The sequence below is a fragment of the Sesamum indicum genome, linkage group LG10 (genome assembly GCF_026168435.1).
Source record: "Sesamum indicum cultivar Baizhima isolate 11 linkage group LG10, ASM2616843v1, whole genome shotgun sequence".
NCBI classification, from domain to species: domain Eukaryota; kingdom Viridiplantae; phylum Streptophyta; class Magnoliopsida; order Lamiales; family Pedaliaceae; genus Sesamum; species Sesamum indicum.
Genome location: NC_142666.1, coordinates 16,147,590 through 16,175,556, shown reverse-complemented (window position 1 = coordinate 16,175,556; position 27,967 = coordinate 16,147,590). Strand labels below are relative to the sequence as shown.

General features: G+C 31.6%; 3 protein-coding genes and 1 pseudogene across 6 annotated transcripts; 1 reads left to right on the top strand and 3 right to left on the bottom strand.

The window, feature by feature from the left end:
- Positions 1-140: 140 nt before the first annotated feature.
- LOC110011251 (uncharacterized) lies at positions 141-2,111 on the bottom strand. Of its 2 annotated transcripts, none has more exons than XM_011093255.3 (2): positions 1,930-2,111; positions 141-1,781 (listed from the first exon to the last, which is right to left on the bottom strand). In XM_011093255.3, exon 2 carries the CDS (start codon positions 1,778-1,780, stop codon positions 206-208), a length of 1,575 nt encoding a protein of 524 aa, XP_011091557.1. In that variant the 5' UTR covers position 1,781; positions 1,930-2,111; the 3' UTR covers positions 141-205. The 2 variants fall into 2 exon arrangements, with proteins under 2 accessions (XP_011091557.1, XP_020553038.1); XM_020697379.2 differs by having other exon boundaries at positions 141-1,320.
- A 3,465-nt stretch (positions 2,112-5,576) lies between these two features.
- Positions 5,577-7,525, bottom strand: LOC110011264 (uncharacterized). The gene has a single exon (XM_020697378.2). The coding sequence runs from the start codon at positions 7,421-7,423 to the stop codon at positions 5,636-5,638; it is 1,788 nt and encodes a 595-aa protein (XP_020553037.1). The 5' UTR covers positions 7,424-7,525; the 3' UTR covers positions 5,577-5,635.
- Positions 7,526-9,735: 2,210 nt separating this feature from the next.
- LOC105171964 (basic helix-loop-helix (bHLH) DNA-binding superfamily protein) lies at positions 9,736-14,741 on the bottom strand. Of its 3 annotated transcripts, none has more exons than XM_011093260.3 (6): positions 14,109-14,741; positions 11,924-12,039; positions 11,159-11,224; positions 10,988-11,053; positions 10,693-10,737; positions 9,736-10,230 (listed from the first exon to the last, which is right to left on the bottom strand). In XM_011093260.3, the coding sequence occupies exons 2-6, from the start codon at positions 12,020-12,022 to the stop codon at positions 10,060-10,062; spliced, it is 447 nt and encodes a 148-aa protein (XP_011091562.1). In that variant the 5' UTR covers positions 12,023-12,039; positions 14,109-14,741; the 3' UTR covers positions 9,736-10,059. The 3 variants fall into 3 exon arrangements, with proteins under 3 accessions (XP_011091562.1, XP_011091560.1, XP_011091561.1); XM_011093258.3 differs by having other exon boundaries at positions 11,924-12,043; positions 14,390-14,740; XM_011093259.3 differs by having other exon boundaries at positions 11,924-12,043; positions 14,109-14,738.
- An 8,439-nt stretch (positions 14,742-23,180) lies between these two features.
- Positions 23,181-27,271, top strand: LOC105172081 (uncharacterized; annotated as a pseudogene).
- Positions 27,272-27,967: the final 696 nt, after the last annotated feature.

Here is a 27,967-nt window from a genome sequence, read left to right as displayed (position 1 = left end):
CTGTATTATATTACAGATTTACAATTATATATAGATACAATAAGTAAGAAATATATAAAAATATTAAATTAAATATCAGATTTGTTTATTAAAGAAAAAGTAAATTTTATTATTATAATTAATATCAGAATTTTTTCTTAAAAAAATGATTAATTAGATAAAAATCCGAATCGGAATAGAATTTGGCGTCTAATTTGATTTTACATTAGCACTTATCAGTACTTTCAGAGGAATAGTATCTCCAACCTTTGTCTTGAAGTTGATCAAGCAACATAGATACAACAGTTGCATCGGGTGAGAATCCTTGTCTGCACATTTCATCCAAGAACGTCTTTGCCTCGGCAAGCAACCTTCTTTTAAGCAGACCTTGGATACAGACGTTATATGTCACATTATCAGGTGCACAACCACCTTTTTCCATTTCCACAAGCAAACGTTTTGCCTCCTCTACATGTCCTTCTTGACATAGTGAACCAATAATGATAGTATATAATTGAACATTAGGTCGCAAACCTTTGCAAGGGAGGCTACTGAAAAGATCTCTTGCAATCTCAAATTTTCCATCCTTGCATAATCCATGGATGAGTATACTGTATGTAATTATGTCAGGATTAACACCTTGTTCTTCCATTATGTGTAGGAAAGAAAATGCTTCATCAATATGCTTGTTCATGCACAAGCCATTCAACAAGATACTGTAAGTCACTAAATTCGGAATTAGTTGCTGAGCTTGCATATCTTTGAAAAGCTTCAATCCATCAGCACATCTACCTGCACCAAATAATCCTTGTAGCATGGTGCTATAGGTAACTACATTGTAATCTAACCCTTTACGAGGAACTTCGAGGAAAAGGCCCCAAGCTTCATCTACCTTCCCATTCTTGCAATATCCGTTGATCAAGCTACTGTAGCTAACGATAGAAGGCTTCAAACCTTTACCTGGCATGGAGTCAAGTACTTTTCTTGCTTTATCAATTTGCCCAACCTGGCTGTAACCATCTACGAGAGTAGTGTACGTGACAACATCAGGAAAAATGTTTCTTTGCATCATAATTTCAACAACATCCTCAGCCTCTTTGACCAGTCCTTCCTTGCAAAATGCATCCACCAATATATTGAAAGTAATCAAATTTAGAGATATCTTGTGATCCACCATTTTAGTAATTAAGTCTTTCGCCTCTTTCCATCTGCTGAAATTACACAAACCCCAAAGTATAGAACTATATGTGACAATATCAGGTGAAATGCCCTTGTCAATCATTTTGGCTAGGAGCTGGAGCGCATCATCAACCATACGATCCTTGCACAAACTGTCAATCACTGAGTTATAAGAAAAAACATCAGGTTTGCAGCTTGTCTTTTCAAATAACCGAAGCAAATCATATGCAGTGAGAGTGTGTCCAGCTTTGCATAGCCCATTTATCACAGTAAGAATAGTAACTTGATTAGGTTCACAGAGTTTCAGCGTCAATAACTTTTTGAATAATTTTTCTCCCTCGACGATTTTATCATCTAAAAAGAGCCCTTTTATAAGTGTGGTGAAAGTAATGATATTTGGCTCGTATCCGCGCTTGAAGAAACTGCCCAAGATAGCAAATCCAAAGTCTACTCGGTTGAGAAGGCAATAGCAATTAATCACGAGAGTCAATGTATACTCGTCTACAGGGGCACCCGATTGACGCATTTCGTCGAATATATTAAGGGCAACACGGTATTGTTTCATCTTGACAACAACATTCAACAGTTTGGTGAATTGAACAACAGAAGGCTGTGGGCGCATTCTGAGCATTTGACGAAACAAGAAAACAGCATCATCTACACCATGAATACAACTGAAATCCATTCTGGGGTTTGGAGAAAAGGGCATATCCTTATGGCTGAAATTATGAAAAGATGAAGAGAGAAAAGAGAGTGGAGAAATTACAGTACCTCTCTTTTCTGCAGCAAAACCTCTACGAAGAAGAGCCATTGTAGAAACTCTCATCTACTTCACAGAATTGAAGAATGGGATTAAAGTGTAGAGTGTGCTCTTTAGCTACTCATAAAGTGTGAGCAGGTGATAGAAAAATGAGAATCAACCGAGATGGCGACTCAAGCGTCCCGTATTTTTTTTTATATATATAAATAAAAATATCAATATCGAACAATCATATCCACTTTTCATCAATTTGTAACTAAATAGGTTTTTTTTACTCGGATTTTGAAAATAGGAGGATTTTTTTTGTCTATTTTTAAAACATAAGAGGTTTTTTTGCTCATTTAGCAAAACACAGGAAATAAAATAGAATTTAGCCGAAAAATAACATCTCATACATAAAATAAAACTTCGAACCCACGATCTTAAAATCAAGAGATCTTATCTTCACCAACTAAACTAAACCCCATTGACCATACACATTCTTCTCTCCTTTGGTGTAATAACCACTCTTTTGGTTAAAATAAAAGGCGCAAGTGTAGAATAAATAAAAATAAAAATGTATTTATTATTGCTTCCCAAAATTGTAAAATGTTTCCATATATTAATAGATGGGTAGGGGTCAACGTCTAATCCCTTCTACCCAATTTTTTTTAAAAGAAAAATAAATAAAATAATTATATATAAAAAATGAGCCAGTAATATTGAAAATTTAGAAATAAAAAAAGAAAAAACTAATATATAAATATGAAAAGGGAAAATTATATTTTCTAGGAATAATTCTGCAAGACTTAGTTAAAATTTAAAAAAAATGGACAAAAAGATTCAAAACAATGGCCGAATTTTGTGCTAATTAACTTTTCAATATTACTAGCAAAATGCACGTGCACATGGAAAATTAATATTTATTTATTTTTTAAAGAAATATTTGTAAAAATTATAAATATTTACAAACCTTGAATTGTTTTGAAAAATATAATTAATAATAATTATTTATTTATTAAAGTACTAATATAATAATTATCATATGGTTTCTAAATAATTGCAATTTATTAAGTTTTTTTTGTGATATATATGTCCTTAGTAAATATATAGTTTCATGTATCACATTTGGAGGGAACGAAATTTAAGACACTTTGAGCATACGGAAGATATTAGACAAAAGATTATTAGTGTTAATTTATCTCGTTCTGTTAGTTGATATGAGTTATATAGATTATTGCGTATTTCTTGGCATATTGAGGGAGAAACCACCAGTTGAGCATTGTTGTACTATACGATCTTGTTTTATTAATGAAACTTACATTTATCCAAATATATATATATATATATACACAGTTTCATGGCAAAATTTGTGACTTTTGTTGATTGTATTATCATTTTGTGTATCTCTTTATTTTTGTTTGTCTTGGTGTTATTAAGCCAATTATTTCTATGCCATCATTAAGATATATAGTTCTAATTTTTGTTTTTTTTTTTATGAAAATTAGATTCTTTTATTGTGTAGGTTGTAGTAAATTATATATGTATTTTGCTGTAAAACTTATCATTTTTTCTTTCTTTTTGGCTAATTTACTTCTCTTTTAGTAGTATTTAATTCATTTTTGCAATATTTGAAGTCAATTTAATAACAAACTAAAGTTCAAAATACTAATATTCTCTTAATTCAATCTATTCAAGTAATTGATATTAAAATAAAAGGGTATATTACAACGACCTCCCCTAAGGTTTGATATAATTACGAATACCCCCTTATTGTTTGAAAAATTATCAATATTCCTCTAATTTTAATGATCGTCTAATAATTAGCTCAATCCGTTAGATTTCCATCCATTTTGTGGTGAATTTATTAAAATGCCCTTGTAGATTATAAATTATAATTTTATTTTATTTTTTAAAAAAATTTTATGGATTGAGTGGATAATTTTTTTATAATTTTCAAAAAAAAAATTATCCACCTTGTTTGATTTTTCTATAAGTTTTTAATTTTTTTTTAAAAAATACATAAATACAATAAGGGTAAAGTTGACAATTCATACCTCCATCCAAGTATTACATAATTTCATCAAACATCAGAAAATTTTTATAATTTTTCACACAACGAGGGGATATTCGTAAATAACGGCGCTTTCGCACCTCTACAATGGACTACGTTCCAAGCTTTGCCTCAACCAGGCCAGTAGGATGAAAGGCTTAGGAATAGGTTTAAGAAAACGTCAAACATTTTAGCCATATCATAAAAGAGTTCAAGAATAGGAAAAGCAATCCGGCCTTCAATTCAGAGATATATATTTCGAACCTATGAATGAGAAAATTCCCAAAACTCAGAAAAAAAAAAATAGTGAGTTAGATGAAAAAGAAAAGCAACTTCGACAAAAAGAGAAGTGGCAAGTCTTTTTATTTGATATAAATAAATGCATTCATGCTGCAATGTTTTTAGAAAAAAGAATTATTAAAATATAATATGATATATTGAACACAGGCAATTTAAATTTTAATCATGAAAATGTTAAAATAATGGGAATCTCTCTAAGTTAAGTAAATGATTTCGGAAACCAAAAGATATTTGTAAAACATAAAAACAAAATTAAAATACGGTAACATGCTTACAATCTCTAGGCCTTTCAATACACATAAGATTACTCTTGAAACTACTTACAAAGTTTGAATTTCAATCTTCTGCATGCACACATAAGAATGGAATGTAAATATGAACTCTAAAGATATATTTTAAAAAAAGTAAAAAGTATTTGGGACATTTTGTTGGGCTCTGAAATGGCTTTTTCTATTTGCAACATTCCAAGTAGGAATATTAATAATTTGTTTAAATAGGTGATCAAAAATTAATTAAATTGGACTTTTTGTATTCGTCATTTTCTATCGAAATAATATAGATTTAATGGATATGATAAGAATTCATCAAACTGGCATTGTGCATTATTGTGCTTACCACTTACATTAAATGAGGTTTTAATGTCACAACAAAATGCCTAAAAACTGAAAGGATAACCCCGTAGAATTGAGTTACACAGATTTGTTAGTTATGAAATCAACTTCTAAAGGTCCATTTGAAATGTTCAAAGTTGAGAATCTCGAGATAAAACATCAAATGTCCTATAAAAACTTACACTAAGTACTGCAGTCGTGTATCGTAGGCATGAGACATAGGCCGTCTATACAATTTTGGAGTAATTCAATGTTTGACACGGTCTCGAAATTCTTTTAATAATATATATGTGTATATATTATATTACAATTATATATCAATATAATAAGTAAGAAATATATAAAAAAATATCAGATTTATTATTAAAGAAAAACTAAATTTTATTATTCTAATCAATCTCAGACTTTTTTCTTAAAAATTGATTAATTAGGTAAAAAATAGTATCGAAATAGAATTTTGTGTCCCGAAATTTTAGTTTGATTTTGTATGATATGAAGATGAGGGGGAACCCCAAAAAATCCTGCATCGGACTCTTTCTTTCGTTTATGAAAAACAAACAAACAAACACTATTATGTAAATCATATACAAAAAGATAAAAACAGTCAAAAAATATTTGTTAAAACTATATCAGTTTTAACAACTAAAAGTAAAAGTTATTGCACAAGTTGAACAATTTCTATACTATTTACTTAAAAAGCTTTTAAAAAAAGTAGTTAGGGCCATAATTAAAGTTGTTGAATAAAAATTAATATGTTGTAGCATACATGAGACATTAGCAGTTATCAGTACTTTCAGAGGAACAGTATCTCCAACCTTTGTCTTGAAGTTGATCAAGCAACATAGATACAACAGTTGCATTGGGTGAGAATCCTTGTCTGCACATTTCATCCAAGAACGTCTTTGCCTCGGCAAGCAACCTTCTTTTAAGCAAACCTTGGATACAGACGTTATATGTCACATTATCAGGTGCACAACCACCTTTTTCCATTTCCACAAGCAAACGTTTTGCCTCCTCTACATGTCCTCCTTGACATAGTGAACCAATAATGATATTATATAATTGAACATTAGGTCGCAAACCTTTGCAAGGGAGGCTATTGAAAAGATCTCTTGCAATTTCAACTTTTCCATCCTTGCACAATCCATGGATGAGTATAGTACATGTGATTATATTAGGATAAACACCTTGTTCTTCCATTATGTGTAGGAAGGAAAATGCTTCAACAATCTGCTTGTTCATGCACAAGCCATTCAATAAGGTATTGTAAGTCACTACATTGGGAATTAGTTGATGAGTGTGCATATCTTTGAAAAGCTTCAATCCATCAGCACATCTACCTGCACCAAATAATCCTTGTACCATGGTGTTATAGGTAACTACATCGTAATCTAACCCTTTACGACGAACTTCGAGGAAAAGGGCCCAAGCTTCCTCTACCTTTCCATTCTTGCAATATCCATTGATCAAGCTACTATAGCTAATGATACAAGGCTTCAAACCTTTACCTGGCATGGAGTCAAATACTTTTCTTGCTTTATCAATTTGCCCAACCAAGCTGTAACCATCTATGAGAGTAGTGTACGTGACAACATTAGGAGAAATGTTTCTTTGCATCATAATTTCAACAACATCCTCAGCCTCTTTGACCAGTCCTTCCTTGCAAAATGCATCCACCAATATATTGAAAGTAACCGCATCTAGAGATATCTTGTGATCCACCATTACAGTAATTAAGTCTTTCGCCTCTTTCCATCTACCGAAATTGCACAAACCCTGAAGTATAGAACTATATGTGACAATATTGGGTGAAATGCCCTTGTCAATCATTTTGGCTAGGAGCTGGAGCGCATCATCAACCATGCGATCCTTGCACAAACTGTCAATCACTGAGTTATAAGAAGAAACATCAGGTTTGAAGCTTGTCTTTTCAAATAACCGAAGCAAATCATATGCAGTGAGAGTGTGTCCAGCTTTGCATAGCCCATTTATCACAGTAAGAATAGTAACTTCATTGGGTTCGCAGAGTTTCAGCGTCAATAACTTTTTGAATAATTTTTCTGCCTCGACGACTTTATCATCTAAAAAGAGCCCTTTTATAAGTGTGGTGAAAGTAATGATATTTGGCTCGTATCCGCGCTTGAAGAAACTGCCCAAGATAGCAAATCCAAAGTCAACTCGATTGAGAAGGCAATAGCAATTAATCACGATAGTCAATGTATACTCGTCTACAGGGGCACCCGATTGACGCATTTCGTCGAATACATTAAGGGTAACAGAGTATTTTTTCATCTTGACAATAGAAGTCAATAGTTTATTAAACTCAACAACACATGGCTGTGGGCGCATTCTGAGCATTTGACGAAACAAGAAAACAGCATCATCTACATCATGAATATAACTGAAATCTATTCTGGGGTTTGGAGAAAAGGGCATATTCTTATGGGTGAGATTATGAAAAGATGAAGAGAGAAAAGAGAGTGGAGAAGTTACAGTATAGCTCTTGTTTGCAGCAAATCCTCTACGAATAACAGCCATTGCAAAAACCCTCATCTTCTTCATAATTCAAGAAAGGCAAAATATAATTGAAAATCAGGAATGTGCTCTCTGCTGTTTAGCCACTTCACGAGGGCAGAGCTATTCAGTGTATAAGTTCTGATAGAAAAGTTAATCAACTGAGACAGCGGCTTAAGGGTATAAATATCTTTTCATCTATTTGAATTTAAAAAAAAAGGCTTAAATTATATGTAAGAATTAAGAAGCATATATGATCATTGATTTAGTTGAATAATATTTAAATAGCTTGAGAAATAAATTAAATGTAAAATAATATCTGGTGATTCATTCCATCTTGTAAAACATCATCTAAACACAAAATACTAATGATAATCAAATTTGAATAGTTTAAATAGAAAAAAAATTAAATTACCAATTAAGTAGAATTATACAAATTAAAAATGAAATATGTACTTATTAAATATTAAATAAATTTATTCCTCCTTGTCTAACAAAATCAAGCAATCAGCATAGATATTTAAAAAATAAACTCCAAAAGATAAATAAATAGTAAAATGTAATGAGACAAACATAAGAAAAATATAGAGATTATTAATTTAATAAGTTTCATATCATAAAAAATAATATATAAAAATTAAATAATATCATGATAAAAGGCAAAACATCATGGCTGTAGAATACGACCCCGTTTGATTTTTCTATAAGTTTTTAATTTTTTTAAAAAAATACATAAATACAGTAAGGATAAAGTTGACAATTTCATACCTCCATCCAAGTATTACATAATTTCATCAAACATCAGGGAGATATTTATAATTTTCACACAACGAGAGGGGTATTCGTAATTATGACAAACCTCAGAGAGGTCATTGAAATTTACCCTAAAATAAATAAAAATAAATTTTGTTCTAGTCTTTTACTCAATTTTTACTTTAATTTTATTTATGCAGCTAGATTTTTTTACGATCAAATTAAACTATTATCTAAATTTCAACAAACAATGGAAAATTCTTCTATAATCTCATCATTATTATTATTAAACAATGGAAAATTAAGCTAATATATTTGCCACTTGACCTCATTGATCTTCTTATTAAAACTTTTTATTGACAACTTCTAGTATTATTAATTATTTTCTTCCTAATATGTCCGTCACATGATCATTTTTTCGGCCACATTTTCATGGAAAACGGTTAGAGAAATTAATTTCAGATAAAAATTAAAGTTTAGAGACATCAATTTTAAGAAATGAACTTCAGGGACTAACGTGATTTTTAACGCAAACTTAAGGGACCAATTATATTATTTTTACCCCTTATATAACTAATTCTTATTTATTATTGAAAAGAATATATACTTAAGGAATAATATCTTTTCCCAGCATGAATGAACACTTAAAAAGATTTTGGCTTTTAAATATTTGATCATAATCATAAGTTGTACTTATTAATAGTATTTTACCTCCAATATATTATGGTACAAATAAAAGTACAATTTAAAAACAATTATCAAATATTAATATGAAAATAAAATTAATTAGTTAGAAATTATTCATATTAAAATTTTCGAAAGTATTTATAATTTAATAAGGTTGATAACTTTTACTTATAATTTCATTCTTTATTTTTTTTAATTTTTAAATTTAGATTAATATCTTATATATTATTCAAATGCTATTTCGTTCTAAATTTTTTGTGCCCTTGTAAGTTAAATTTTTCATAAAATATTTAAAATCTCTTTTAACAAATTAATTATGTTAAACTATTATTTGCCTATTTATTTAACTTTATTTGGATATATTTATGATTGTCTAAGCAATTTATAGAAATTAGGACTACTAAATAGTATTTCGTTTATAGAATTTTATTATATTATAACTAATTTGATTTATTATAAAAAGAATTATTCAAATAAGGATATGATTGTTCACAATGGGAAACAAACATTTAGGATATGATTGGGGAAAAATGTAGGTAATTTGCTCTTTATCATTAACACAGGGGTATTTTGCTCTTAACCTCTTTCATTTGATGAAGGTGGGGCAGCATACGCCACACATTGAATTCGCAGAGGTCCAATTGCTACAATAAAATTTTCACAGGAAAATAATTTGATATTTTTATATCACAGAGGCTATCATGCACATTACCCATATCACGGGGATGCGTTGCATTTTTTCCTATTTTTACGTATAATATAGATATAGATACTTTAAAGCATGGATTAACTGAAAATACGTTCACTTTTTATTCACGCCAACAAGTATGAAATGACATATTTACCCCTGTAAAATTCTGCATATGATCCTCACATAACCAAATTACGATGAAAAGTTGAGCCAGAGACTAGCACGATACTGAATGTGAGTTTCATGGACTATTAATTTTAAGGCATTTATCCAATTATATGGTTCTAAGATGGCTGATACATACATACATCAGCTATTTTTTCATATTGCACTATGGTGAAAAGTATTGGTTCCTTCTCAATTTACAAATTTTGCTGCAATCTACACAACACTATGATCTCATTTCATAAACTTCTAACTAACCGAACTTTTGGCACAACAAGAATGAAGGTTCGTCGGCCACAACGATCTCTGCATTGCAGAAGCAACCAGCTTCTATGGGGGACGGAACGTTTCTTTAACCACGATGTCTATTTGTGCCGTAATCCAACAATCAACTATGTGTTACTACTGATACTTCATCTGAAATCGATCTTCTTGAGTTGAGGTGGCTGGTTTTAATGGGAGCCCATATATCGGCGCCATTGCTGCTCACAACTCCAACGGTGAATGAAATCGGGACAAGACACAGGCCTTTGGATTTTAGGCTGCATGGTTCCTCACCCTTGAACAAGAACAGAATCAGAACATCACACACGATATACTATATGAAAACAGGCAAAGTACTATGCTGTACAAAGCAATTACGGATCACTAAGGTTATGTTTGGAATGATGAACATGGGTACAAGGACTTCCTGTGCATAATAAGTACAAGAACATGGTTATGTTTGAATAATAAGTCGTTTGAAATCCTTTCTCAAATTCAAATCCTTCCATCCAAATGTAACATAATTATTATGGAGACACCACAAGCAAGAAGAATTCAGTAGAAATATTTGATTGAACTCAAACCTTAATTTATCGCATGAATAAAATGCCGTCATTCCCCTAACTAATCAGATTTAGCGGGTGTGGGGGGTCGGAATAGACTGGGAACAAACAAAGCCAGGAATTGGCTCGCGCAGTAATTCAACAAAGACCTTTCACTTCTACCTCATCTTAGAGTTTTACTCATTTATACATACCTGTGCCTGCACCGGTGTATTGTATAGATATGGAGCACTTAATACCTGAAAGCCGCAACAAGAGAAAAGTGCGTTCAGAAAGATTTTGAACTATGCAGACTTGTATCAAGAAATAAAATTGTTGAATTTATAGAAACTAATTGGTGGAAATATGGAATGGCAATGCTAAGAGATAAACAAGTACTTAGACCTTACTTATTGCCAGAATAGAGGCGTGCAAGTTCAAGGCCGCTCAAATGTAGAATCACTTCAGTGATTAGCTATCCGAACAACAATAAAGTGGAAGAATCCATACCTTGACCTGTTCGTGAAGGAAATTTATGTACTCCATTGCCTCCAGGAGGACTGAAGCTGTATCTGTCTGTACTAAAAGAATTAGTGATAAAGATCACAAGTAAAGAAACATGTAAAACAAGTTCCCAGTATATCCAAAAAGTATGGTCGCCTTGTAGAGATCAGCATATACCTTCCCATATGGTGATACCAGTTGTTGAAGAGCAGAAATCCGTTCACTCACCTTCTCTTTCTTCTCCTGCCCCCGAGCAAAAATTAGGTATAAAGGACAATGGTGAACAAAGATGCATAAAAACCATCAAGAAGGATAGTATTTTTGCACGAAAGGAGGTTTAGTGAAGCTTAGAATGGGCGGTAGCTCATTGTTCAGTAGACAAGGCCAAGTAGGAAAGTTAAGCCGTTTGATAAACACAGATTTTCAATTCATCAAGGAAAAGAAAATGGAGTAAAAAACGAGATGCACACAAGTGATTGATGTCCAATTTTATCCAAACGCCTTTGTAACATAAGTTCGAGCAATATTATCGGGAAGTGTGTCGGTATTAATTATTCGACTATTACACACAATTTAGATTTTATGAATACAAAGCAAATGAACAAATTGTTGATTAAGCCAATTCCAAAATAAGAATCAGGAATCCATCAGAAAAAGACTGCGGTTCTTGCTGTTTCCACGATATCAATATCAGAATTCTTGCCCATTTGAGCAGTTTAGTTCTTGCCATGAACTATATAGTTTGACATGGATTTGTAGACCAAAATATGTGTTGAAGTTATAACTCCTTTTTTGCAATAAGTACTAAAGAAGAGTGACTTCATACTTGCAAACTGCACTCATTAGCAGCTAATAAATGGTCCAGTTTAATTGGATATCATTGGATAAGTAAGAAAAGCTTCCATTTTACAAGCACTAGGATCAATATCATGATTGACGGACCTTGGAAGAGAGAGTTACATCAGTCTTCAATCGTTTTGGCATCAAGCTCATGAAGCTACTTTGATCAATGGAGATGGGGCTTCTTTTGTGTTGCATCATCTTCTTCTTTATTTCCCCTGACTATACAAGAAACAGCAAAGAGAATGAGAGTTCGGAGGAGAAAAATGAAATCTGTCCAAATCCATCTAACATACAAGCACATAGACCGAAACATAAACCAGAAAACTAGACTACTATATCAATAATAGACACAATTAACTGATAGATAAATAAGTTATTCTCTGTGTTCTACATCAGTGAGCTTCTCGCGGCCTCACCCACTCTGTCCTGATGGCTAAAATTCATTTTGTGGTTCATGGGTTATTTGTCTTCTAGATAAATTAATGACCTTTACCCATCCTTAAAGTTGTAGCCTGCTATCATATTAGGCAGATTGCCCGGAATTACAACTGGATATAGCATATGTTATAAAATAGTTCCTTTTGACTAATTTTTCATGGTTCGAAAGCACCTTATGGCGATTTCAATCAGTCTTGAAGCCCTAGTGGGCTTATACTCAACATTGTAAATGCATGCCAAGTCCATAATTAAGGGAAGGAGGGAAATGTATACTTGACATGCATCCATAATCTGGATTACAAGATAAAAATATTGAAATATGAAATTTGAATAAAGGAGCAAAAAGGGAGTAAATAACTAAAAGCAGTGTCCATCCAAAGTATCAGTTTTTGAAATGTCAAGAGCCCAGTTGCAAATATAAACTGTTAGAAATACCCAACCAATTGTCAACCAGATTCAACATGCTTTTGCAGTAAAAGGGCTCGTTTCTGGACAGGTACTTTTATGAGTAGATAAATGTCTGTCAAGAAAATGTAACTTACAGTTTTGTGAAGAGGCAGAGTATTAAATAATCATATTGTCTTACGAACATCAAAGGTGGAATATAAGCACTATTCTTAACAGACAACTTGTAATAATGTATTGTAACCAACTGCAGCAGCGTAGTAGTTAGGGGTTATAAAAAACAAGTGCAGCATATTATATTCCAGAAACACAGCAAACACGTTGGTCAAGGAATTCACATCACTTGCTTTTATGGTGACATCTAATAGAAAAATGTCGTGACTAAGAAATGGTGTCAAAGACACTAATTTAAGGATATAGGCACGAGAACAGACAAGATTACCTTATATAGTTAATTATACCAGCCGTCATCAACTTATTCAAATAAAATGATGCACAGTATACAGCAAGAATTTTATATTTATGAGGTTATTGTTCACAGTTCCCCACGGAACTGGTATCAATTTATAATCCCAAAAAATCAACTTCTACACCATCAATAGTTCAATCTACCCAGAATTCAGATTCTTTTCATTTCAAGAAAAGAATTAGATAACAGCCACCCAACCACCAGAATGGGTTCATGAAGATGCTGCTCTGCTCTTCTAATCAGAAAACAATACGGACTAACCACTCCGGTTATTCACCTATCAAAACAATGATGGGATAGCATAACAAGAATTAAACTTTATCACAGACTTTTTTCCATACGTCTTATTTGGTTCTCCATGGCACAGGAGGAACAGCATAGAGGACAACCAAATATAGCAATTGTTTTCGTCCCATATTATAAATTATTGCCCGTTATGAAACGACTGGTTGAAGCATGAATGTAACCATTCGTGTATGGAATAGTATAATTTCTTTTGATTGCCTGAATCAACGTACAATTTTAAAGTGTATAACGTCGTATTCTGAGCACACACCGTAATAACACACCCATGCAAACTAAGAATATAAAAATGCCATTCAACAATTGTCAAAATCTACCATTGAAAACTAGCTAGCTCTTCAAGTTCATAGAAACCCACCAATCCACAAATTCCAGTGATTAAGAAAAGAGATTAAGCTGTCAGATACTCCAAAACTAACTGATGAGAAGACTCTAAACAACCTTTAATTATGCAAAATAAGCATATGAAGATACTACCAACAACCAATAAACACAAGCGGAAAAACGAACTATCTCACTAAAAGAACCAAATTCACACGAAATCCTCCATAAATCCATGAACAGATGGTGAAAAGCTATCATAACTTCAATAAAAGTTTCACCTAACCAACCCTGCAAGGAAAGAAAAAACAAGAAAAACAGAGATGGAACGAAGACTAAAGAACTCACTCTCTATGCAAAACCCGCATCAGGAAAAACCTCAACTTCAACACTTGATCTTCAAAACCCACTTGAAGAATCCACAAATGGCAACCAAAAATCTCAACTTCTACAGTAGAATTCAGAACCCACTTCAAGATTTCCCCAGACCACCCTACCCAAAGCCCTCTCCCTCTTTCTCTCTGTCTCCCAATCTCTTTACCAATATTTCGGCTTTATGGTTAAAAGGGCCTCGGGATTTGTGCTAATCTTCGCAAAAACAAGGAGCCAGGAAAAGAAAAAGAGTCTACCTTTACCCCTCTTCTTTGTCTCTGTATATCTCTGTGCATGTATACCCTTTCACACACACAAACAGACAAAAACACCAACTGCTCAGCCCTAATCTTTTCATCAACAACTTTGAAACAAGAAACCAGCCTGAATCAAACTGAAAACAACACACACAGATTGATACTTTTCCAGTTCTTTCTGAGCAAAAAGATGGGATGTGGTGGAGAAACAGTAGAACAGGGGAGGTGTGAAAAGGAGGGGGGGAAGAGGGGTGTTTTCAAAAGTTCATATTTTATAGTTGTATTTTTCTGATGCGGTGATGAAGAAAAAAAAAAATAGAGGAGAAGAATTGTGTGGTGTTTATATGACAGCTAATATACAGCCATGAATATGAAGTAAAGAAAGAGGAAAAGGAGCAGTTACTTTCAAAGCTCTGCCTCAGCTCACTTTTACTTTTTACTATTGTTGAGAATAACTTATTTGGTTGAGATAATTACCCCCTCCTTACCCAAGCTAAATTTAATTATATATAAATTTTATATATTTTAAAAAATTATATTTAATAATTTAAATATTATTTTTATTTAATAATTAACTCCCTTTGTTAATTAAAATTTATTAAATTTATTAAATTTATTAATATTAATAAAAAATTAAATAAATTTTATATATTTTTAAAAAAATATATTTAATAATTTAAATATTATTTTTATTTAATAATTAACTCCCTTTGTTAATTAAAATTTATTAAATTTATTGATATTAATAAAAAATTAAATATAAATCGATATTTACCCCCAATTGACATATTACTTATTTATTATAGGTCAAACTAATTTTTTAGGACTAAACTCTCCTTATAATAGTGAAGATATTCCTACTTGCATGTATATGTGTGCAGATATATAAGGTACATGAAAAAATTTATTTAACATGCAACAAATCAGTAATAAGTCAATCGGTGCTAAATATAGATTTTTATTCATTTTTTTTTTGTTAAAATCATCAACTTTGGTGCATTTTGACTAACGTATGGATTATATTTGTTAGACATAAGCAAATCTTATGAGTATTCGATGTTATTTTTCAAACCGTATAAGGTTTATGTGTAATTACATCAAAGAGAGTATAATTATCTCTTATGTTTACACTCATGATCTATGTTTATTCAGGGTAATTGTTACTGTATTTTGTGTAACTAAAAAATTATTTCTAACACTGAGAGTGAGAACGTAAGAGTAGTTTGCGTGATGATATTAAGGTGTATATGTAGTTTTTCAAAAAAAATATGGGAATTTTGTGTAAATAATATTGATAATTCTAACGGTGTATATATATTTAAAAAAAATCAAGGTGGTTTCTGTAAATATAATTACTCCTATTTTTTTATTTTGTTACTAGATTTTTAAGTATTAAAAAATAAGATGGTTTTAGTTATAGTATAAAAAGTAATTTAATCAGTTACATATTTTAATATTTTAAAGAAAGAGTATACAAATTAGTTATTTACATGTAAAAAGTTAATATATGAAAAATTATCACTAATAATATTATTTTGTCAAATCTGCGTTTCAATTTTCGAGTACAATTTTTGGTACTGTTTGGCTCACGTTTGAATAATCATTTCCGCTGATTATATTTCAATAAAATTATGTCGTTATAGAAGGAAAAAAATGCAAGCACTCCTCTTGTGATATCGTAAATTCGTAATTACACCCTTATTAAAAAAAATAGCGATTTACATCCCTATATTTTTTAAAATACAACAATTTACCCTGGTGTGTAAGGAAGTAAATTGCTTCATTTTAAAAAGTAAATGAGTTAAATCGATATATTTTTATCATATAGGGGTAATGTCCTTATTTTCAATATCACAGTAAGGTGAATTGCTATTCACCTGTTATAGAAGCTATTATTTGTAGATTTTTTCCTCATCTAATTATTCATTATGTCGAATAAATAATTTTTAATTTATTCATTAGTTTTTAAAAATTAGGTTAGTTTTAAATTATAATTAAATAAAATATGTATTTGTATAATTAATTATAAAGTTGTAAATGACAAAACCGTAGTGATTTTTTTGGATAAATTATATTTTGTCATTCGAGCTATACTCATTTTTACACTTTATTATTGAATTTTTTTTTTGATCAATTTACCATATTATTTTTGCGAAATTTGTACTTTTTCATATATGGCCGTCTTTTTTTTATTTTTTTGCCAGAAGAACATCACATATTGTACTTACTAATTTATTAATTTTATTTTAAATTTGAATTACTTTAGTTACAAAATTACTTTTCCAAAATTATAACTAAAATTTGAATATATGATGCTTAATGCTCACATACTTTGGGAACTTTAAATATATAATTGTATGAGGACAATTATTTAGTCCAAAAGTTAAAGTACTACACTTTCATCTAAAATTGTCAATGAGATATTTGCTACAATTTTTGAGTTTATAAATTTTCAAAATGAAATATTTAGAATTTCAAAAAATTTATAGAATAAGGATAGCCCATTTTATTTCTAAATATTTAATATTTTTTAATTATAATAATTAAGAAATCTTACTATTAAATCTTAACTCTGTAATTCCAATTAGGGTAAATTATATTTTATCATTCGAATAATGCTCATTTTTACATTTTGCCACTGGAACTTTTTTTTGTGTCAACTTACCATCTCAACTTTGTGAAGTTTGCACTTTGTTATATATGATTGTTTTTTTATTAATTTTTCTGTCGGATTAACATTAGATGCTGTGTATATGTGAAAAATATAACAGAACTCTTAAATATCACATGTGCACCGCATTGGAAGTTTTTTCGACAAAAAGTTTAATTGAAAAACAGTTATAAATAGAAAAGTATAAAATTTCGTAACGTTGAGATAGTAAGCCGACAAAAAAAACTATATATATAGATGCCAAATTGTAAAATTAATCATAACTCGAATGGCAAAATATCGTTAATCATTTCAATTATTATATAAAAAAAAGAACTGCATATTTATATTTCAATTGGCCGCGTTATAAATTTATTTTAAAGGAGCGTGTACTATGATAATTTGCGTCTTGTGCTTGTAAAAGTATTTATGAGATTTTTTAACGAGCAAGTAGGGTTCTGGCTTACTCCACCCACCCCAGCTGTAATCGGTTTTATCAACTAAAAAAATAAAAAATATATATTATTTTTTAAAAATATTATATAAATTTCTATGTAGCATATTTGTGATATTTAAAAAAAAATCTATTTTTCATAATATTTCCATCCACATCAAAATTCTCCACAATTTTGAATTTTGGTCTAATGAGCTTTCTTCCCTGTCCTTTTCCTTTTCGCTTTTATTATTTCCTTCATCAGCCCCTTTTGACAACTCGTGCGTTTGTTCTCTTCTTGGCGCCAAATCGCTGTCAAACGAGCTTCCATTGTCAGGTAGGCGGTTCTGCAGAGGATCTAGGCCCCGCCCCGAAACTCGCATCCTTGGCCGAACACGTGTCAATAAGACACGTGTAACGTCACGAGAATCAATGAGGAGATTCGGCGCACTGATGGGTCCACCGGAGGTGTGCGGTGGTGGAATTCCTTTTGAACAGCTGCGGACCTGCGGTGGTGGAATTTTCCTCGTGGTCTTGTGAACGGGCCCACGCGCTTTGCCCTTTGTCCTTTAGTTAAACTGACAATTATACCCCTACATGCTATTTTTCTTTGAGTCTACAATTATTCCAAATTCGTGGATTTAATTTAGTTGAAATTACAAAAAAATATTATGAAATTTGTCTTAATTATAAATATCTTCTTATTATTTGAAAAGTTAAAAAATATTCTCTTGCAATTACAAATATCTTAATAAATATCATCCTATAATGAGCTATTACAAGAGGGTATTTATTAAGATATTTTCAATTTTATGAGATATTTGTAATTTATCAAACAATAAAAGAGTATTTGCAATTATCAAAAATCCATAAGAGCCTGTTGTATTTGTAATCAAAGAGATATTTCAACGATTCTCGTATTTCTATTTCGAAAAGAAAGGAGGATTCAGATGATTGGAAATTTATTCCAACCTAAAATTCTTTCGAAATTTTCTATTTCAATCAAAGGAATTGGCTCTTGCTATCTCTATAGATGGATACCAAGACCGCCCCTTTTTTTTTTTTTTTTGCCTCTTTACTGTTCAAAGACGAGGTCATTTTGTTAAGTGTATACACACTTTCTATGAGAAATGATATAGAGGTAGTGGTTGTCTAACGAGAGACTATGCAATAATAAGATCTTGCCTAGCGCGAGTCACATATTGGGCAGTTACCGGTTGGTTTAAATTTAAGAAAGGTGATTTAGGCTTTATCAACTTATTTCATATCATGATTCGGGCGTTAAAAATCAGTGAGGTTTTCTCTTCCTTATTAGTAAAAGGAAAGCAATTAGAATCCTAATATTAGAATTATTTCAGATTGATCGGAACAAATAGATGTAGTAAATTGGGTGTTATGCCAATTTCATTCAATATACACATATGAAGAGAATATTGTATATAGAAACTTAATCCTTCATCTTTATTCTAAATTACACCCATATAGACTATATAGACTAAGAGATTCTACCATACTACATCTATTAGAATACTGCCGATTATAGTCCGCTTATTTCATTTAAGTTAAGACGTGAAATTGAAATCCTTTTTATTTGACTTTGTCAATTTTTATAAGGACTCAGAAGGAAAGTTTCATTGAAATTCATTTGAAAATTTAATTGAATTAATCATTTCGACTTACTGTTTTTACATAAATGATAAGTAGAAAAGCGGTAGGAACTAGAATGAATAGTGCAGTAGCAATAAATGCAAGAATATTGAGTTTTATAATCTCATCGGTTTTTTACTTCGCAATAACTAGGGATTTAATCTCTTAGAGATGATAAATCTTTTGTCTGTAAATTCAATGAATGAATTACCTCTCGATGATCTTGAATCGAATTAATATCATGAATAACGATATCTGATGTATCAAATCAATTCGTCGTTGAAACTTGAATAGTATAACATAGGAAGTTCTTTTATCCATACCGAATCAAAAATTGGACTTGACCCAATCAGTCTAAAATTCCTTTATTTATCATCCGTTTCCTTGTTTTTTCCTATAACTTACCTTGCGTCAACCTTGGACAATCATCTGATGAAGGATCATCAGGTTGTCTTTCCACTTTGATTAATCACATAGTTATAAACCCAAACAACCAATAAAAGCGAAAATGGAACTCGAACTCGCAGCTTCTATCTTGACAAGGTAGTGCTCTGACCAATTGAACTACAATCCCAGGACAATAAAGAATCTAGCAGAAAATTTGATTCTTTTTTATCTTTGTATGGGGTATTTTTGAAGGACAAGGGAGGTTATACCATCTCATGTAGATTGACGAATTATTGGGCTAAGAAATTAATTTTCATTTATATTTAATTATGAGTTAGTTATGAATTTAATAATTCATAATTTATAAATTAAATTCATAATTAATTAAATGTTTTGATTATAAAATTAATTAATCTTTTTAGTCAATGATTTTTTCATTAAAATACAATTATAAATAATATATACAATTCAACACGCCGACAAATACAATCATATACATATTTAAATACATAAGGAGTCGTGAGTTGACAATGAATATCAATTTTTTATTCTCCATAAAATAGATCCAAACATATACACTGTTTTCAAAATATATTCATTTATCTATATTTTTCTCGCTTCCACAAAGAAGAACAAAACACCTAAAAAAGAATCCAAGCATAATGCTTGCTTTTCAGGCTGAGGGAGCTCTTTATGCAAAGGACTCGACCTTCAGAAGGTGGTTGTCTTCAGGATAAGAACACCTCCCAACTCGTCTTCGGCTGCTGCCATGTCTCTTGGCTTTGAAGGTTGAAGCTTATTATAGCTTTAGCCTTCAAGTGAGGTAGCAGGACAGTTAGAGGCATCATCTGTGGGAAGGGCTCCTTTATCTATGGGCAGGCTATTAAGTTGTGGTGGAGGATACCCCCACCTCATCTCTTTCTACTACCATTTGTACTAGCTTTGGCAGTAAAGATTATCTGTATCATTAACTTTCAAGTGAGGCGGCGCGATCCCCCACCTTCTGGTATTAAATAGAGGCTTCCCTTTGAAGGTTGCAACCAAAGCTGCTTTTCAAAAATATCTATTTAGAATATATATATATATATATATTCTAAAATATTGCAACTTAGAATAAAAGAATACAATTGAAAATATGGATATTTTCTTAAAAGACATAAAAGGACTAATAGATGTTTCAAGGGTCAGATTACATAGTTTACTTTTTACATGTTCTTTCACTTCGTATTAATTTAAAAGTTTTTCGTTTATTTTTAAAAGGAGGCTTCCAGAATTGCTGTTCAACAAGCCTTCATCATTTTTATCGTATACTGGAGTTGAATTTTTTTGTAATTCAATATTAATCATACAGTAAAACCAAACTTTATTTTAAAAATAGTGAAGTCACGCTTCAAATTATTTTTTAGAATTCATATATTCCCAACACCTCACCCTCCCCTCCACATCATTACCACCTTCCCTCCACCCAGCTCCGCCACCCCTTCTACCTTCATCTCGCGCCCCCCCCCCCCCCCCCCCAGCTTGCTGCCTCATTCTCCTTCCGCCACCCCTTCCCTTGTAATTATAATACACGAGACATGTTGGAGGTAATTTTTTACATAACTCTGATAAAAAAATATGAGTAATTTATTATTATTTTTTATTTATTTTATATTTTTTATATTATAAAAGGATAATTTATTTTTAGCTCAATTTTAATGCCCATTTCCAGTTGATCTCGACTCATCTATAATAATCTCCTATAGTTGACTAATTATTAATTAAATTTATTTATAAGCAAGCATGGATTAGTCTGCCAGAAACTATGGAGAGAAACATGGATGTCGAGGGACATACTATAAATCTTTCAATACTGAAATACACATATCGAATGTGTAAACAATATTAATATATATGATGTAAGGACACGAATACGATGATCCGGATATGACATGATAATACAAAAAAAGTTAAAAAGTTAAAACATAATACAACGTTAACACGACTATATATAATATATTTTTTTTATTGAATATATTCATAATTTCCCATCATGAAATTAAAGTATGAAAAATATCAAATAAAGCATAAAAGAAGTATGTCTTATATCTAATATTTAAACCAAATGTGGTTTCAAAAATATACATGATCAGTTTAATTTAAAAAGTACGTAATTAAAAATTTCTAGCAATCCAAATTAGTTAAATCTTCATGACCATCTCTCTAATATTTAGTAATTTAATCCCAAATCTTTTCATTTGATATGAGTGAATTAATTTTTTTTATTAAGCTCAAATTCTTTTTTTTTTGCAAACTTTTTGAAATTATATTAAAAAAAATTATATCTATTTCTATTAAAATAATAAAACATAAACTTGATAAATAAACTATAATATATATAAATCTAGAAGTGCCTCACAAAACATAGCATATGATTCTATACCTATAATGGTCTCTTTTCTTTCTCATTTATGAATTTGTGATAAGATTAGTGTAAAATAATCACACCTGCATAATGATGTCTGGAACATTTTGTCTAATATGTTATTTTGTCGTTGGATCTTTATTCCAATGACAAAGAAGATATGGACGTTCGGATCAGATAATTTAGATTCTATTACGATTTAATTGGAATGGAGTAGAACGTTATTTAGGAATAATAACATTATCCCATTCTAAAGTTTGGCATAATTATATATAGATCCTTTGTGATTTGGAAAATTATATTTAGTATTCTTGAGATCTGTTTTCGTCTAACAAATAAGTCCATCTGTTAGTCAAAATTCACTGAATTTGCTATATTAACAAAAAAATAAGAAGATTTTTTATATTTACCCCCGATTGACTTATTATTGGTTTATAACAGGTCAAATAATTTTTTATAACCAAATTATCCTCATACGTCTTCACTGTTATAAGAATAGTTTAGTTCGAAAAAAATTATTTGACCTACAATAAATCGGTTGATGTATATTGGTAAAAAATATTAACCTATAAAGGTAAAATAATAATTTAACATATATGAGGCACATGTTACAAAAATGCTACCCACCATACAATATATCTCTCAACACTACTATAAATACCAAAAATATTATTTTTTAAAGGGGAACCACTATTTATTGATAGCGACTACACTTTTACTAAAAAACTCCCTCGAAAATCATGTTTTCACCTTGTGAGTTTTCGTGTCGCGGGTAAAATTCTCAGTTTTATCCTCTCGTACCCCTCCACTGTGCTATCTCCCACGCATACCTCCTCCAGTTTTGTTAGTACCGGTGCTCTAACCAACTGTTCCAGATGAGATTCTATCAACCCAACAAAATGAAGTATTATTCTATTCAACAACTGTTTGTCGCCTAGATGATAAAACGTTGCCCCTGCCACTACATACTAGACAACTAAAACAAATCAAGCTGCACAACACATCAAGGAAAACCAAAAGACACCACATGAAACAAGTGAAAGTAAGCATAGAAATAAAGAAGATCAAGGAAAGCAAAAACGAAATCTAACGATCAAAACACAATGAAAAGACAACGAAAACACGTCAACCCAGTCCTTATAAACTTGCTTCACCAGACTAGGCAAAACCCAAGCTAGCATGAAGTAAATCCACTTCCACGGGCCACAGAAACACTAAAAACTCACATGAAAACATATAGCTAAAAGAAACAAGTACACAACCCTCCCATCTGAGAGAAAAACTATCACCCTTAAAAGTGAGAAAAAAAAACTCCTGATTGAAAAGAATTAATTAGATTTATTCTTGAGCACCCAAATTTGAGAAGAATTAAAATTCAATTGTCAAGAGCGTTAGAATAAGTATTAATTCATTGTTCAAATTTAAAAAATAGTCATACTTGATTGTAAAAAAGAATCTATAAAAATGAATTTGGTTTAGTCAAAATTGAAATAAAGTTAGTACTGTCTATTAAGTCGCTGTCTCTTGATTCTCATTTTTCGATCACCGTTTTATAAGTAGCTAAAGAGCGCACTCTACGCTCTATTCCCATTCTTCAATTCTGTGAAGTAGATGAGAGGTTCTACAATGGCTTTTCTTCGTAGAGGTTTTGCTGCCGAGAAGAGAGGTACTGTAACAACTTCACTCTCTTTTCTCTCTTCATCTTTTCATAATCTCAGCCACAAAAGTAGGCCCTTTTCGCCTAAGCCCAGAATAGATTTCAGTTGTATTCATGACGTAGATGATGCTGTTTTCTTGTTTCGTCAAATGCTCAGAATGCGCCCGCAGCCTTGTGTTGTTGAGTTTAATAAACTATTGACTTCTGTTGTCAAGATGAAAAAATACTCTGTTACCCTTAATGTATTCGACGAAATGCGTCAATCGGGTGCTCCTGTAGACGAGTATACATTGACTATCGTGATTAATTGCTATTGCCTTCTCAATCGAGTAGACTTTGGATTTGCTATCTTGGGCAGTTTCTTCAAGTGCGGTTACAAGCCAGATGTCACTACTTTCAACACACTTATAAAAGGGCTCTTTTTAGGTGATAAAGTCGTCGAGGCAGAAAAATTATTCAAAAAGTTATTGACGCTGAAAATCTGTGAACCTGATGAAGTTACTATTCTTACTGTGATAAATGGGCTATGCAAAGCTGGACACACTCTCACTGCATATGATTTGCTTGGGTTATTTGAAAAGACAAGCTTCAAACCTGATGTTAAAACTTATAGCACAGTAATTGATAGTTTGTGCAAGGATCGTATGGTTGATGATGCGCTCCAGCTCCTAGCCAAAATGATTGACAAGGGCATTTCACCTGATATTGTCACATATAGTGCTATACTTTGGGGTTTGTGCAATTTCGGCAGATGGAAAGAGGCGAAAGACTTAATTACTAAAATGGTGGATCACAAGATATCTCTAAATGTGATTACTTTCAATATATTGGTGGATGCATTTTGCAAGGAAGGACTGGTCAAAGAGGCTGAGGATGTTGTTGAAATTATGATGCAAAGAAACATTTTTCCTGATGTTGTCACGTACACTACTCTCGTAGATGGTTACAGCCTGGTTGGGCAAATTGATAAAGCAAGAAAACTACTTGACTCCATGCCAGGTAAGGGTTTGAAGCCTTCTATCGTTAGCTATAGTAGCTTGATCAACGGATATTGCAAGAATGGAAAGGTAGAGGAAGCTTGGGGCCTTTTCCTCGAAGTTCCTCGTCAAGGGTTAGATTACGATGTAGTTACCTATAACACCATGCTACAAGGATTATTTTGTGCAGGTAGATGTGCTGATGGATTGAAGCTTTTCAAAGATATGCACACTCATCAACTAATTCCCGATGTAGTGACTTACAATACCTTATTGAATGGCTTGTGCATGAACAAGCATATTGATGAAGCATTTTCTTTCCTACACATAATGGAAGAACAAGGTGTTAATCCTGACATAACTACATAAAGTATACTCATCCATGGATCATGCAAGGATGGAAAACTTGAGATTGCAAGAGATCTTTTTAATAGCCTCCCTTCCAAAGGTTTTCAACCCAGTATTCAGATATATACAACCATTATTGGTTCACTATATGAAGAAGGACACATAGAGGAGGCAAAATGTTTGCTTGTGGAAATGGAAAAAAGTGGTTGTGCACCTGGTAGTGTGACATATAATGTCTGTATCCAGGGTCTGCTTAAAAGAAAGTTGCTTGCCGAGGCGAAGGTGCTCTTGGATGAAATGCACAGGCGAGGATTCTCACCTGATTCAACTACTGTGTCTCTGCTCCTTGATCAACCGCAAGACGAAGATATTATTTGTATGAAAGTTTTGATAAGTGCTAACGTGTGATGCATGCTATAGCATATCTATAAACACTATGTTTGAGGAAACTTGCTACTACCAGCATCAGCTGTCTCCACTGCTTCAGCATCATTGAAAGCTTTCAATTTTCTGAATGTTGGCATCATTGATGTTGTTATTGGTAAAAAATGCAAATAGTTTTGGTCCTCAGTTTTTATTCCATGTCGTAGTAACTTTTTAACTTTCTAGTGGAATGTAATTTCAGAACTTCAGTAGAAATATGTCTGAAATGAATATGAGAAAAGGTAAAGACATTGAATCCTACAAGATTAAACTGTGAAAGTTCATGCTTGAAAATTGAAATGATTTTTTCAATGGATGACTATTATACAAATATGATTCTCATTTCATCTCTAAATCACTAGCAAGGTCGCTCAGCAATTAAGGGATAATTTTACTTTCGTACTTAAAGTATACCCCTATTTTAGTTTTAGTATTTTAGATTTTCAAGTCATCTGACTTGGTATCCAAAGTTTTTAATTTTTATCTGATTGAGTAGTCTCCGTTAGGTTGACCGATAAAACATACAGTCAACTCAATTTTGGAGGAAAAATTAGGCGGGATCTTGTCTATATAAGGGCATATTTGACTATCCTTTTATTCAACAGACCAAAAATTTCTATTTTAGTTTCAAAATTTTTAATTGAGGAGAATAATGTTAAAAAATATTAACCCAATTTCTATTAAAAAAATATTAATTCAAATTATTATGGAAATACCAGTTGAAATATTTTCTCCCAATTAAAATCATTATGGAAATAAAAACGCATGCTAATGTGGAGTAATGTAAACACAATTGCCTAGTAATAACTTAACAAAACTAGTAGAGTCTTATGTCCAATCATCACTAGTATTGTTCGTGAAAAATAAATAGAGAAAGTTGAAAAAGCCACTCAAATGTTGTCAATATACTTTTTAGTTAAATAAAATTGCATATCCATACTTAGATATATTGTACCGTTGTTTGTGCACAAAATAAAAAAAATACATCTTAATATTTATTTTTGGCTGAGAGAATTTTACTTATAAATTTATTAAAACTTTTTATCTCACTAATAGGGATATAAATGGATCGAATTTGAGCCGAGCTCGAACTGATTTTTTTATATTATTATTAGATTAAATCCTGTAATCACCAAATCATGGGAAGCCCAGAATAGATTTCAGTTGTATTCATCAAGTAGATGATGCTTTGCAAGAAGGGAAGGGTAGAGGAAGCTTGGGGCCTTTTCGTCGAAGTTCCTCGTAAAAGGTTAGATTACGATGTAGTTACCTATACCACCATGCTACCAGGATTATTTTGTGCAGGTATATGTGCTGATGGATTGAAGCTTTTCAAAGATATGCACGCTCAGCAACTAATTCCCGATGTAGTGACTATACCTTACTGAATGGCTTGTGCATGAACAAGCAGATTGTTGAAGGTTGATCAAGTACAGTACACTCATCCATGGATTGTGCAAGGATGGAAAATTTGAGATTGCAAGAGATCTTTTTAATAAGCTTCCTTCCAAAGGTTTGCAACCCAATAATCGGATATATACGACCATTGTTGGTTCACTATATCAAGAAGGACAAATAGATGAGGCAAAATGTTTGCTTGTGGAAATGGAAAAAAGTGGTTGTGCACCTGATAGTGTAACATATAACGTCTGTATCCAGGGTCTGCTTAAAAGAAAGTTGCTTGCCGAGGCAAAGACATTCTTGGATGAAATGTATAGACAAGGATTCTCACCCGATGCAACTACTGTGTCTATGTTGCTTGATCAACTATTCCTCTGAAAGTACTGATAAGTGCTAACTTCTCATGTATGCTACAGCATGTTCATTTTTATTCATCAAATTTTATGTTTGAACTCTACAGTCAAATGAAACTGTTTGGAGGTGTTAATTGTATCTCCATCTCAAGTTCAGTGGCACATCAGTCTCATCCTGAGAGAAATATGTGCCCAGTCATCAAAATCTGAAGAGCATTGATTGGGTTCACCATGCAATCACACTTGAAACAGAGACTTGGTTCCTGATGCACCTTCCACCTAGAAAAGTGTTTCCAGGTGCCTACATCTTCTCAAATGTTGCCTTGTCAAAACATTTATGTTGGAGAATTATGATGATTGTTTGATGGAACTTGCTTACCACTGCTTGATACATTGGGAAATATGGCCCTAACTTTTTTTTTCTGAAAAGCTTTTTAGTAATTCTTGTTTTTGTTTCAGTTTGATCTTTTTTAGTGATTAACACGACAAGCCTGTTTAAGTATTCATTAGTTACCAATATCTTGAGATTAGCATGTCGTACTGCTCAAGTTGTTCAACAATATGAGCAACACAGTTAAAATTCAAATATAAAAGTAAAAAAAGACTAAGTATAATTAACTTGTAATTTGAACAAAAAACAGAAAAAAAAAAAAAACAAGAAAAAGATTCAATTCTGTGTGATTTATATTTCTTCAATTCATATTCTATACATTTATTAATAACAAGTAAAGTGTACACGCATGCATTGAGCAATGTTTTGGTTTTTTTTTTTTTTTTTCCCCTGAAGGTATTTAGTTTATGTAACAAAAATTATTAAATAATGTTTTTTAGTAAATAGTATAGAAATTGTTCAACTTGTGCAATAACTTTTACTTTTAGTTATTAAAACTAATATAGT